General features: G+C 41.4%; 1 protein-coding gene across 1 annotated transcript in view; it reads left to right on the forward strand.

The window, feature by feature from the left end:
* flt1 (fms related receptor tyrosine kinase 1) overlaps positions 1 to 13,396 on the forward strand; it is a 48,798-nt gene that overhangs the window by 8,353 nt on the left and 27,049 nt on the right. Inside the window, exons 5-10 of the mRNA XM_085418691.1 lie at positions 622 to 787; positions 895 to 1,031; positions 1,439 to 1,610; positions 1,811 to 1,928; positions 2,250 to 2,419; positions 2,530 to 2,677. Of these exons, the coding sequence (XP_085274817.1) occupies positions 622 to 787; positions 895 to 1,031; positions 1,439 to 1,610; positions 1,811 to 1,928; positions 2,250 to 2,419; positions 2,530 to 2,677 (911 nt within the window). The remainder of the gene's footprint in view (positions 1 to 621; positions 788 to 894; positions 1,032 to 1,438; positions 1,611 to 1,810; positions 1,929 to 2,249; positions 2,420 to 2,529; positions 2,678 to 13,396) is intronic.

The following is a 13,396-nucleotide window of genomic DNA, read 5'->3' on the forward strand; positions in this document are numbered from 1 at the left end:
CAAGTTGAACATGCAAACTCCTCACAGCATGGATCCACCTGCTGTGAATCAACGGCGCTAACCGCAGAACCAACATGATCCCGGCACCTCTACTTTTGTTTTTAAAAACATTGCTTTGAGAAAAACATCCAAAATGAGGCTTGACTTGGACTTTTAGGAGTTTTAAAATAAAGGTTGATTTCCAACACCTGTTCAGGAGCTTTTTATCATGTCCCATTATCAGTTGTATGAATACATTATTTGATGTCTATCTTCAGATAGATTTAACACAAAACTTTTCACATCTAATACATTAATCTGAATTCCTACTTGTTTTCTGGAGCAGGCAGATGCCTCTGACTCAAAGCAAAAAAAAAAAAAAAAAAAGCCAAGTCACTGTTGCAAATGACAAATAGTCACAAATTACAGTTATTTTACTCGAGGTACAAGCAGGTTCTTTCCACATTTGTAATTTATCATGTGTTCACATTTCAAAGTTAATCACCATGACTTGTATCTTGTATCTTGAGCCATGACAATTGTTTGTTCAGTGTGGTTAAACTGTGTCATCGCTTCTGTGCTGTAGACTGTGGTGCAGTCAGGCATGTGATGGGTGTTGTTTTCTCCTTGCCTCTTTCACAGTACCGCAGCCACAGCTTGAGTCCAGACCAGAGGAACATTATCTGGAACAGCAGGCGAGGCTTCACAATCAGATCTCCCACCTTCTTTTACATCGGCCTCTTCTTCTGCCAGACCACTGGTGACATAGTCCGACACCAGTCACGCAGATATTTTGTACACAGAATAGGTCAGCAAGCTCTTTCTGCACAACTATATAAATCACGCGTAAACATGTATGTGTGCATCAATGGTTTTTGTGCAAAATCCCTGATATTCTACTTATTTTTGTCTCAGTGAATAAAATCAAAGATGTGCGTCTGAACAGCAGTGAACATACGCAGGCCTTAAAGGGACAGCGACTGGTCTTGAACTGCTCTGCCACTGCAGAGTTGAACACCAGAGTCAACTTCACATGGGACTACCCTGGAAAGGTCAGAGCTACTTTACAGTCTCTGGAGATGAAAGAAGCACATGTTTAGACGAAAAATTACCTTTGATAGGGAAGAACCAACTTCCTGCCTCACTTCGCAAAATATATATTCTATCAGCCAAGCATGCTACATCTTATACTCAAGTAAACGTCTTAGAGATTCTATTCATATTTATTTTGAAGTGTAAAATAAGTGGAAGGTATGTAGGTAACACAAAAGCACTGCCTGTGCAAATGAAATCCCCTTTAGGGTTGGTAAATGTCTTTCATTTTATACTCTATTAGTTAGGGCTGTAATTAATGGCGTTATTACTGATTTATAACAAGTGCATAACTCTTTCCCTTGCACAATCAAAAGATTACCCTTCAGTGTTAATCTCATGGCTCTTCTGTCATGTTATCCTGCAGAGTATCAATGCCGGCTCAACTTTCAAAAGGCTTGTGAAGCATCAAACAGAAATGTTGTTCTACAGTATTCTGACCATCCCGAAGCTCCAGCATTCAGACCGAGGCCGCTACACGTGCCGCGTCAAGAGTGGTGATCAAAGCCAGCACAAACACGTCAATGTTACTGTCTATGGTGAGTTTCCTCCGCTGACCCATCCCGACATTCAGGAAATTCACCAGTCATCTGCCCGGATTACTCATTCCAGTCATGCTTGCTTAATTTTTTTAAGTTTCTGTGACCAGCGCATTCTTTATCACAGGCTCCAGAACGTCACAGCGGTTTCCAAAATTTGACATCAGCTTTTTTAATGCACATTTTTCCCTCATTTTCAGACCGACCATTTATCAACCTGAAACCCAGAAACGGACTGGTGATGATGGTGCAAGCAGGAGAGAAATCTTATAAAATCTCTCCCAAACTGCGAGCGTTCCCGGCCCCAAAAGTCATTTGGTAAGTGATCAGAAATACTCCTGTATCCTCACAAAATTTGTGACTTGAGAGCTTCTTCTTTAGTGTTCATACCTCTCCAGTGTTTTTTTTTTTTATTTATGCTTTACCTCCTTTAACCTGGAAGCTTATCTCAGCTAACTTCTTAATTTCTTGGAAAGAGGGAATGACTTCCCAATAAAATATGACTCATCAGCACTTTAAGTATTCCAACTTATTTCCTTCCCTGCAACTTTGTTTCATCCTTCACACACTACCTGAAGCTTTTCGGAAACATCCCTCCTCTCCACTTTACTCAGAGGTCTATTTTTTTTTTCCTGGCAGGCTGAAGGATGGCACGGTTGCAGCAGAGCAATGCTCCAGATACCACATGAGTGGAAATTCCCTGGTTATCCGGGATGTTGCAGAAGAGGATGCTGGGAAGTACACGGTCCTCGTACGAAACCAGGAACACAGACTCTACCAGAATCTCACACTCACACTTGTGGTTAACGGTGAGAAACAACAACAACAAAAATACTTCTTCAGCTCTAAATGTCCTGTCCTCAGGACATTAAACCTCACTTTTTTATCATGTTTATCTCGGCATCATCTCGTCTTGCAGTGAGTCCAAAAATAGGGGAGAAAGCGGTGTTGCTGCAGGACCCGGGCTCCGTACCACGGGGGAGCAGACAAGCCCTGCGTTGCACATCCCACGGAGTCCCTCCTCCACACATCCAGTGGCTTTGGCATCCCTGTCCGTCTAAAGGCCTGTAAGTACCCAGAACATCACAACCTTACCAGCACTAAGCACTAAAGCACTAAACTAATTTATAAAATCCATTAAAATGTATAATTTTCTATACTTTATAAATTCTTAAATAAAGATAGCTGGTTTCCTAGTATGCACATAATTGACCAGAAGAACAATATAAGCCAAATATAAAAACCATACAGCTATACAGAGCTTCAAGTGCTTTTATTATATTAAAATCTGGCACCTCAGAAATTTACTTCACATACTGTGCATAATTAATCTGCAAAAATGTAAAAAAAAAAAAAGGCATATATATATTTTTTTTTTACCTTTTTGGCTGCAAGGTTAAAAATATTAATAATATTATAACACTTCATGTGCACATAGAATAAATAATGATGTTTCTTCTATGTTACTCATTGGAGTGTGTGTGTGTGTGTGTGTGTGTGTGTATGTGTGATTTTTTATTTTTTTTGTTGTAAAACGAGACATGTTTTGTCTATTTCTGCGTGTGTTCAGACAGCGTTTCCTTCTTGTAACCAGAACAGATGCCTTTGGGGGCCTTTCATGTGCAGGAATGTGTGAAAATGTGTGTGTGTCTGTGTGTGTGTTTGTGTGTGTGTATTTCATCGGCCCAGTGTTTGCATGTTTGTTTGATTGTGCAGCTCTTTCTCATATTTTTGTTCTCTTACTGTCCATGTGTCCTTTCCATATGTTTGTTTAAGTTCATACAAATCTGCATCCTATGTGTGTGTGTGTGTGTGTGTGTGTGTGTGCCTGGTACATTCACAAACACAGTACACGTTGTATCTCAGACTTGAAAGGACAGAGAAAAAAAACACACTTCAATAGCAGCCAGTTCCGTGCTCTCAGTCACGATTTGTTGGTTTCCAAATCAAACGCTATGATTTAATGAATTTCCTGTCCAGGAGGCAGGGTGAGAGGCCTGTTTATTATTGTGATTGCACACTGCATCCTGTGATGCTTTTTCTTATATCTGACACACACTCAATATACAAAGTTCTCATGAGAAATGGCCCAGCCCGATGAAGCGAAGGGACAGTCAGCCTTAAACACACGCCAGTATCCAAGCAGGCATTTTGGCAGAAACATTGATTGAGCTGCTCTCGGAGGTCAGACACGTATTGTGTTCCTTACAAACAAGTCAGAAAGGTTAAGTATTACCTGAGAGCACCACAGCAGCTGCCCACGCTCTTTTGCCCCCTGAGACACACTGACATCATAACTGTACTTGACCCTTAACCCTGGCACTCTCACAAGGCGCCACGCCAATCAATCTCATCCAAATGCCAAAAGTTATCTACATAATGTACATTAGGATTGTCTCAGGCCGCCTGGCAGCGCCAAAGTATGCAATCTTCAGTGTCAGAGTAAATCCAGGTCAAGTGATGTAAGCTCTTTTGTTCATGCCGTTTATTGTATGTGTGACAGCACCTTTGTCTTGTTTCACAGTAAGATGTCAGATGCAATCTGCACATGTGAGAAATTTGGCAAAGCCCAGTTTTTAATCATCACTTAGATGAATAATTCGACTTTAAGCCATTTTTATTCCATTAATATAATGTGATTTGTAGCAGTATTGTAATTACATAAAGAAAGAGGCATAAAATAAACAAAAAGGCTGTATTTCCCAACAAAGTAGAACAGCAGAAGTTATAGTATACCTAAAAAATGAGTCAAGCATGTTTGCACAGTAATTACACTGCAGATTACATTTGGCTTCTTAACTGGCTGCCTCACGGTCCTTTGTAAAGCTCTGTTCTGGTTCAGCTTCAGTTTCTGTGCTGATTGTATTTCTTTGGACTGGTACTTTTGATTGGATCCTCACTGGGCCCCTTGTTCTTTGCAGCCCGGCTGCACCACCACAAGCCTGACGCCGTGCTGGAGGAGGCCCAGGGACAGTGGACCAGGCTGGGCCAGGCTGACGGGGGGCCTCTCGCCTGGGTCCTGGGTCCACTGCTGGGTCTGGCCCTGGGAACTGCAGCGCTCTTATCTGGCCCGAGCAGGAGGTGCATTGGGCTTCCTGTGCAAAAATCAGAGCGCTTTTCCTCTCGTTGTTTGGCTTCCTCTCCGACTCGAGGCGCTTCCCAGCGGCGTGATTGTCCCTTCGTCTTCAAACGTGGCACGGCCCGCTTCCTCAAGAGCTTGATCTATTCTTGAGAGCACCCCCACACCCCTTCCCCAACTCGTCTGCCCCCTACACATACCTCTAAACCCCCTTCCATCACCAGCCCTGACCTGCACCACAACCCAGCATCCTTCACATTTACAAAAGAAAAACTCCCCATCACCTCCCACTCTGGAGCCCTCCCCCTACATCACCGCCACCTCCACACACTCATCGGTGCCTCTCGACAGCAGCCAAAACCCTCAGTGACATCATCAGTGATCCATAGTGACAATCGCAAGCTCGGTATACTGGAAAATGAGTAAAGTGACTTGGAACACTGCTGAGCAGTGACGACCAGGAGATACAAAAAACCAGGAGTTATATACACCACAACACTAAGGATATAAGGACACCTGCTTCACTGATTATTTATTTCCTTCCTTTTTCCAGTTTAAGTCTCCCCGCTACACCAGGCTGTCCTGTAGTTCGATGCTTTTTATATTTCACAGACATTTGAGCCAGAAAAAGTGCAATTCCACCCATCCACCAGCCACATTTCTGGAGCTGCTTTGCTTGTTTTTTGTGTCCTAGAGTGGTACTAAAATGGGTGCATGAACCGTGCCTGCCTGTCCCAAGCCCCGATCTGATTTTGACAACCAAAAGAGAAAACGAGAAAAAGCTGTGAGTTTCTGTTGCGATTTTTTTAACCACCAGTAGAAGATCAGTGTGCTTACCTTGGACGGGCGAAAAAGGAGAGAGGACATGCTTTGTGCTGTTCACTATGGGATTCCTTCAGTTCTCTATTAACAGACTAAGTGTCTGCAGATACCTACCATGTAGGAAGTCTGAGAAGGCCAGAGACGATCCTGTGTCGCTCCTGTGTCGTTCACTATCATCCCATATCAAAATGTCTCATTTATGTGTCATATGGTGTCAGTATAACAGCCCTGTTGTCTTTGTATCAGAAGTTAATTAAAATCTAAGTGTATGCGTGATACTACAAGCCATTTTATGAGAATGAGTAGCATAAGTGTTTGAATAAAGTCCATTTGTGCATGTGAGCGTAAAGAGGGTGACAGCGTGTGTGCTTGCGCACAATTGTGTGTGTGTGTGTGTATCCTATTCTACGGGTGTCTGCTAATGTGATTAATTGCTTGTATACAGATGTTCTATGAGTAATATATGAATCTAATATTTAATAATTTTATACAACTAACTTACATATGACAATATTTGACTCTGTATGACTCTCTTAAGCTGTACTGAAGTGTTATATCAGTTGTTTGTGTTTTTTTGCATTAAACCTTGCTTATATTTGTGTATTCGTTTACATGCGCCACGGTTATTTTGGGGGGTTGGGGGCTCATACAGGAACACACAGTTGCAGCAGTAAAAGTGTATTTTAAGCAACATAACAGGAAAGGAAGAAAAGGCAGCAGATGACCCCTCTGATACACAACTCGAAGCAGTCCGTTCATATACCCAAGCAGCCGCTGCTCACCCTGTTTGCAAGCACACACTGTGTGAATGTGGTGTGTCTGCGTGCATATATAGAAATTTATACGTGTTCATTTTCTGTGTCTAACCATGTTCATGTTCACGCATCCATCTAACTAATTCTATGTGTGTGTGTGTTTGTGTATGTGTGTGTGTGTGTGTGAGGGCGACTTTGAGTCAGAAAGTGTTTCCTGAGAGGCGTGGGAGTATTAGCTGGGTGGTATGGTACTGTAGGTGTGGGTGTCTGTGTGCATTCGCATAGCATGTGTGTGTCAGGCCCTTGGTGTCATGCACAGGGTGGGTCGCTTGTGTAACTCGCACACTATCTCGATGCCAAGAGGAAGAGCAATCAGTGAGCAGAGAGGAACCGAAGACAGGGAGGAGCTCAGGGCAGACAGAAAAAGATGACGACAAGGATACAGACAGAGACAGAGAGGTGAGAGGAGGGGGGCAGTGGCACATCCATAAACAGGCAGAGCATCAGTGAACAAAGTGGAAGTGATCGTTTACAAGCTGGAGGAGAGTTAATGTCTTAAAAAAAAGGAGGGGGCATCCTTTTATAAGGTAGCTGTTTTATAAAAATAAAAAAGAAATCACCCCTGCACACAAAGTCCAGGTTTGTTTATTTCTGCTGCAAAACTGGCCATTTAGACATGGGAGTCTACAGGGATTCACTCACCTGTGGAGCCAGCCTCCAGTGGGTATGTGAGGAAACTTCAGTTTTCAGCCCAGTGGCTTGGTCTGCAGGTGCGCACCAGATTTTTCACATTAAAAATGTAATTCTGTAATAACAGCTAGTTTTAAAAAGCTTTTATAGTTGAATTTAGAAACTAAACGCACCCTTATTATATTTTTCTACGTATTTAAGTAACGCTTCTTCACTATTTAGGCTGTTTGTGTGCAGCCAGATGATCACCTGCAGTGTACTGAAAGTGAGGCACAAACAGGAGAGCTTGAATCTGTGGAGGTGAAGTCTGTACTTGTTGTGCTGAGGTATGTGAGCTACAAATACCTCAGCTTAAGACATTAACATTTGTAAGTTACTGAGAATTTATTCATTGCTCAGGATTTTAATTAACATTTAAACTGGCTTCACATTAGTGGTTGACATGAATAATTAACAGTTCAGTAAGTGTTAGCTTAATCACTTGAAGTCAGTTTTTTTTGAACAGGAACATACACATACACGTAAACAGAGAACATAGTAAAGATCATAAGTGAAAAACATTAGTCAGAAAATTTGAATAAAAACACAAATAAATTTTTACCAATGATAAAAAACTGTGACTGTAACAGAAAAAAATTATAGTGAGCTCAACCAAACCGAGAGACACCTCAGATTTGACTAAAATACCTAAAAATCTAAAAACAGTGAGGTATTTAGAGGTGATTTAACATTGTCAGCTGAACAGCTTCTTCTGTGGGAAGGTACGCTGTTTCAGAGCCCGAGGGCAATAACCTCAAAGGTCGCCTTTAGCTTTTACGTGAGGGCAGTGAGGGAAGTCATTGGAATGATGACCTCAGTGACCTGGAGGCAAAATACTGAGTTAAAAGATCAGTATCGTGGAGCTAATCCATTGTTTAAAATCTATTCAAAACTTCACAGGCAGTCAGTGCGGCCGAGTTAAAACAGGAGTGATCTGCTGCAATTTGAGCCTTCTGCAAGCGAGAGAAAGTGGAACTGGGCAGTAGCTGTCCAGCTGAGAGGCGATAGAGGATAACACACGCAGGACTTTTCCGGATCAGTGACAAATTAAATGTGAGAACAAATAAACTGAATCCACCGGAGATCTAATCCGTGTCACACTTTGGTTTTCTGTCTCTCTGCAAACAGACTCATTTCCCCTTTAACCTCCTGGCGTCCACATATGTGGACATCACATTTTGGGTTATTTAGACCAAAATACTCAATTTTGCTCTGCAAGGGCCTGATATCCACTTACAAGGACATTATACTGCTACTGTTCTATCGAAATTTTAAATGAATATCCTCATATGTGGCTCTCATTTTTCTTAGAAACATAGATTAGGTCAAAAAAAAGAATCTAGTAATTCTTTGTTTTTACATTGATCAGGTCCCAATCAGCCCAAATATCAAAGAGAAATTAAAAATGCATGCCGTGGAAGAGTGGAGGTTAAACAAGCAAAATTGTATTCACTAGATGAAATGAGGGTGCAATATTTTTTTTCACTATAATATAAACTATTTTAGCTATTTTGTAATAACATCTACACGTTTTTTTTTAAATGAAAAAGTAAATCTCAACACAAATAATTAGCAAGCATAAACGTTGAACGTTTGTAAAGGTTGCCTTTTTCACATGAGGCATTGTAAGATATTTATTAAAATCTGAAAAGAATATAAATAATAAATAAAAATTGTAAACTTTAGAAAAAATATATGATTGACTATATGGTCCTTTGAAACTTCTGAGGATTTCTTTGCTTGTTGATTTACAGCAAAAAAAAGAAAAAAAAAGAATGACAAATCTGATTATAGCGTGGGTTTTACTCACTGTAATGAGTTGTTTTCAATAGCAGGTCTGGACCAGAGTGGCAGCGCAACTACACAATTAGCTTGTTGCAATCTGGTTTTGCAAAAATTAGGCAAGATCATATTAGGCAAGATATATATATATATATATATATATATAGTTTTTTTTATGTTTCAGTGTTAACCTGAATATGTGGGCGCAGAGACGAGCTGTGTTAACTGATAGTTGTTTTCAGAGGTGCAATGATTTCAAACTTGTTTCTAATGTAGATCAGACTTTCAGTTTTGCTTTTTGCTCAGTACTGAAAGTCTGCGCTTACTTGTTTTTTTTTCTTAATGAAACTCCCCAGTTCTTTGTAATTTCATGTTGAGAAACATTTTACATTGCTCTGTGCACACACAGTCTTTCACAGAGTAGTGAATTCCTCCACATCTTCACTCCTAACATTACAGGTTTCACCAGCGTTGCTAGCGTTGCGTAACTTTTCCAGTGTATTGTTGCCTCACTGTCAATTTTTTTGAAACGTTTTACAGAACTGTGTGACTGTTGGTGCTGAATTTAACAATTTGCTCATCTTAACCATTTATTATTGAATTCAGTTGAATTTTATTTATTTAGAGCCAAATCACAACAACAGTTGCTATGAGCAATGGAAAGGAAACACCAGACTCGGGGAGGGGCGGCCATCTGCCGCGACCTGTTAGGTTGAGGGATGGAAAACAAACAAAGGCACGCTGTGAAAGAGAGCCAGATTTTAATAATAATGAAATGCAGAAATGTGTATTAACACAGAGCGAGTGAAACAGGTGACTGAAGAAGAAACACTCAGTGCATCATGGGAGTCGCCCAGCAGCCGAGACCTATTGCACCATAACTAAGGGAGGACTCATGGTCACCTGATCCAACACTAACTATATATCCTAATATAGTGCATTTTTTTTCTGTTTTCCACTGATAAAACTGTTTAACGATTCTATAAATCACAGAATTTTGGATTATTTTAATTTATACATCCTTCTATATTTAAATTGTGGACCAACAATCAAACAGAAGCCATACTGTTGTGTTTTTTTCAAATGTGAGCAGCTTGCCTCATAAATGCATCATCCTTCACTTAGTTTCAGTTCCTGAGAGGTGACATTATTATTGTTTGAATCTTTCCTAAAATGCAATTCACATGACATTTCATCTGGTTTGATGCACCTTAGAAATTCAAGCTACCAAAACAAAAAGAAGCACAAATCATTTTCAGAGACAGCAAACTTCAACAGCATTCAGATAATAAATCCTTTAAATGTTTGTTTGCTTTTAAGCAACGCTTGAATGCAGTGTGACTGTGTTTTCTCCAGAAACATCACTTATATAGTAGAAATAATTATATCCACGCATTTCCTTATAGCTAAAATATTTAAAATTTTGATCTGAATAGTTAACATTTTGAATAAGCACAAGAGTTATTATTTATACCAAGAAGTTTATGCCTGTAGGTCGGCAAACATGATCGGTCAGAAGGTTTTGAATGAATTCTGATAAAAATTTTGTGTCCATTAAAGACAGGCGTACATCCACCAATGTCTTCAAAGTCAACTTAATGATTTATTGGTCAGAATTTGAAAAATAACTTGTAAACTTATAAAAATAAACTATGATTCTTACAACTGTATAGTGTGTTGTCACGGGTTCATATGTCGTGTCACATTTGACCTTTGATCTCTCCTTTAAGGGTTAATAGAGCGATCTGAAGGTCAAAGTGATTATAATGTTTCTTACTGTTGTTCTTTGTACTGACAGCATCCAGGCACATAAGGTATCTGTTACGGCCCTAGCAGGGCCTCCTCCTGAAGGTGCCTGTGTGGGCGTGTCCCACCACCTCTTCTGCCTGAGGTGCCACCTTTCCCTGTTACACAGCTGACTCACATCAGTAATTAAAAGTATTTAAGCCCAGGGAAAGGTGAGCTCTGGGCCAGAGTGCCAGTAGTGTGGTTACAGCTAGTGAGCTGTGTTTTTGGTGGTTTTCAGCTAGTGAGCTGCTCTTTCTTTTTGGCTTACGTTTTACTTTATTGACCAACGCCTGAGTTTTGTTTGTTTCCTTAAATGGTAATAGCGGCTTGTCCGTCTCTTTTAGTTAGTATAAATTGAAACTTTAATAAAACTCTTTAATTTAACCCTTTTGCCTCCTTGACTCCTTTTTCTGACCCAGTCAATTCTGTTACTTCCCCCTCCCCGCCTAGACCGCTCAGGGGAACGTAACAAGTGGGGGCTCGTCCGGGATTGTTGAAAAGGAAGTTTTGAGTTGGAATTGGTTTTTGATTATCTTGTTTTTTTTTTTTTTCACCTTTAGACATTCAACTTCCCAGTTAAGTTAGGTGAGTGTCCAGCTGAGCTTATTAAGTTCTTCCTTCGGGCACTATTTTGTTATTTTGCCTTTTTTATTTTCGGAGTAATCCTGGGCGGGGATTAGTTCCCTGTTGGGGGTAGGCAATTCAGGGCTCCGGTCGCTGAAGTTCTGCCTTTCAAGTCGCCTCGAGCCCAGCACGCTCCAGAAGATAGGTAGGTAAAGGTTGTTGTGCTTAGGAACTGGGTAAGTTGTGTTTGTTTATTGTGTATGCTGTAAGAGGTCAGTTAAACTAAGTTGTGTAGTTTCTGAGTGAGTTGGCAGACGGGTGTCGTAGTGTCTTAATTAGGGTGTGTTTGCTAAGCCTTCTCCGGCCCCCAAAATGGCTGATGAAGCCATCAGTGCACAGGTGTCTAGAAGCTCGTTTGTAAGCAATAACATCCACCTGGTTCCCGTTTTCTGTGAATCCAGTGTTGAGAGCTTCTTCAGTGTGTTTGAAAGCATAGCAACTGCATTACAGTGGCCTGAAGACGTGTGGGGGGTGATGTTGCTGTGTAAATTCACAGGTAAGGCTCAGCAAGCTTGCTCTGGTCTGTCTAGGCTGGACAGCCTAGTTTATGAAAAGATCAAAAGTGCCGTCCTCCAAGCCTATGAACTTGTGCCTGAGGCCTATAGGCAGAACTTTCGAGGTTTGGAGTTGGCACAGGGTCAGTCCTACCTTGACTTTGCTCGGGAGAAGGCAAAGCTTTTTGGTAGGTGGTGCTCTGCAAGCCAGGTTAACAGTTTGGGGTCGTTACGTGAGCTCATGCTTGTGGAGGATTTTAAAAACTCTGTTCCTGAGTGTATTGCTCTTTATTTAAGTGAACAGAGGGTTTCCACTTTACAGCAGGCTGCCATACTGGCCGATGAGTTTACCCCAACTCATAAAACAAATGCTGTAGACTGTGACATCCCTTCTCACTACAATACATCTTGGAGAGCTAGGAGGGAGCCAGCTAACGAGGCTGAAAAAGTGGTGGTTTCAAGTTCCAAAGCAAAACTGTGTTTCTTCTGCCACAAGCCTGGCCATGTGGTTGCTGGTTGTGTGAAACTTAAGCGGAAAGCGTATCGAAAGGGAAGAAGGCCTGATTTGAAAACAGTCACTCATGGTTCTCAAACTAACAAGGTTGTCAGGCCCAGCAAAGGACCACACTTGGGGCATAGTTGTGTAAGGGGCTCCTGTGGTCAGTGTAAGGGGTCAATTAACCCTGAACGGCCGCTGGTTGACAATTTCCCAGGTCCCCAAAATGACCTGCAGGGGAACAGACTGTGTATAAAACCACCAGTAAGACCCGCAACCCTGGCTAACAAACATGCCTGTACCGATGACTTGAGGAATCGTCTGCAAAGTGTTTCAATAAGGCCCACTAGCTGCCTGCTGGGTTCTCCACATATGATGGTTCCAAGCCCTGGCTATCACATGGGACACTCTTTCAAGGGTCTGGGGCCACTCTCTGTCAATGTTGTGAACCCACTGAGATGGGGTTGGCAGCTTCCGCAGGAAATGCCCAACCATTGCTATGGGGTTTGGTAGGTGGAAAGCCTGCAAGTAGGTGATGAAACGGTTATGGACTTGTTTTGGTTATCATGATAGTTTGACAAACCACGGGTTTGTATTTATGGGAGGGGGTGTTACGGCCCTAGCAGGGCCTCTCTCCTCCTGAAGGTGCCTGTGTGGGCATGTCCCACCACCTCTTCTGCCTGAGGTGCCACCTTTCCCTGTTACACAGCTGACTCACATCAGTAATTAAAAGTATTTAAGCCCAGGGAAAGGTGAGCTCTGGGCCAGAGTGCCAGTAGTGTGGTTACAGCTAGTGAGCTGTGTTTTTGGTGGTTTTCAGCTAGTGAGCTGCTCTTTCTTTTTGGCTTACGTTTTACTTTATTGACCAACGCCTGAGTTTTGTTTGTTTCCTTAAATGGTAATAGCGGCTTGTCCGTCTCTTTTAGTTAGTATAAATTGAAACTTTAATAAAACTCTTTAATTTAACCCTTTTGCCTCCTTGACTCCTTTTTCTGACCCAGTCAATTCTGTTACTTCCCCCTCCCCGCCTAGACCGCTCAGGGGAACGTAACAGTATCACATATGAAAATTATGTTATTATGACTTTGTTATGTACACTGCAGTAATTGTTTAAGTAATGACTCATTTGAATACATGTACAATTTTTCTGAATATGTTTTTTGGGGTTGTTTTGGTAAACAAGATCAATTTATGGTCAAAATCTTTTTTCACATGAT

This window comes from Rhamphochromis longiceps, linkage group LG9 (genome assembly GCF_057381845.1).
Source record: "Rhamphochromis longiceps isolate RC_006_pf linkage group LG9, R_longiceps_female_GT1.1, whole genome shotgun sequence".
NCBI classification, from domain to species: domain Eukaryota; kingdom Metazoa; phylum Chordata; class Actinopteri; order Cichliformes; family Cichlidae; genus Rhamphochromis; species Rhamphochromis longiceps.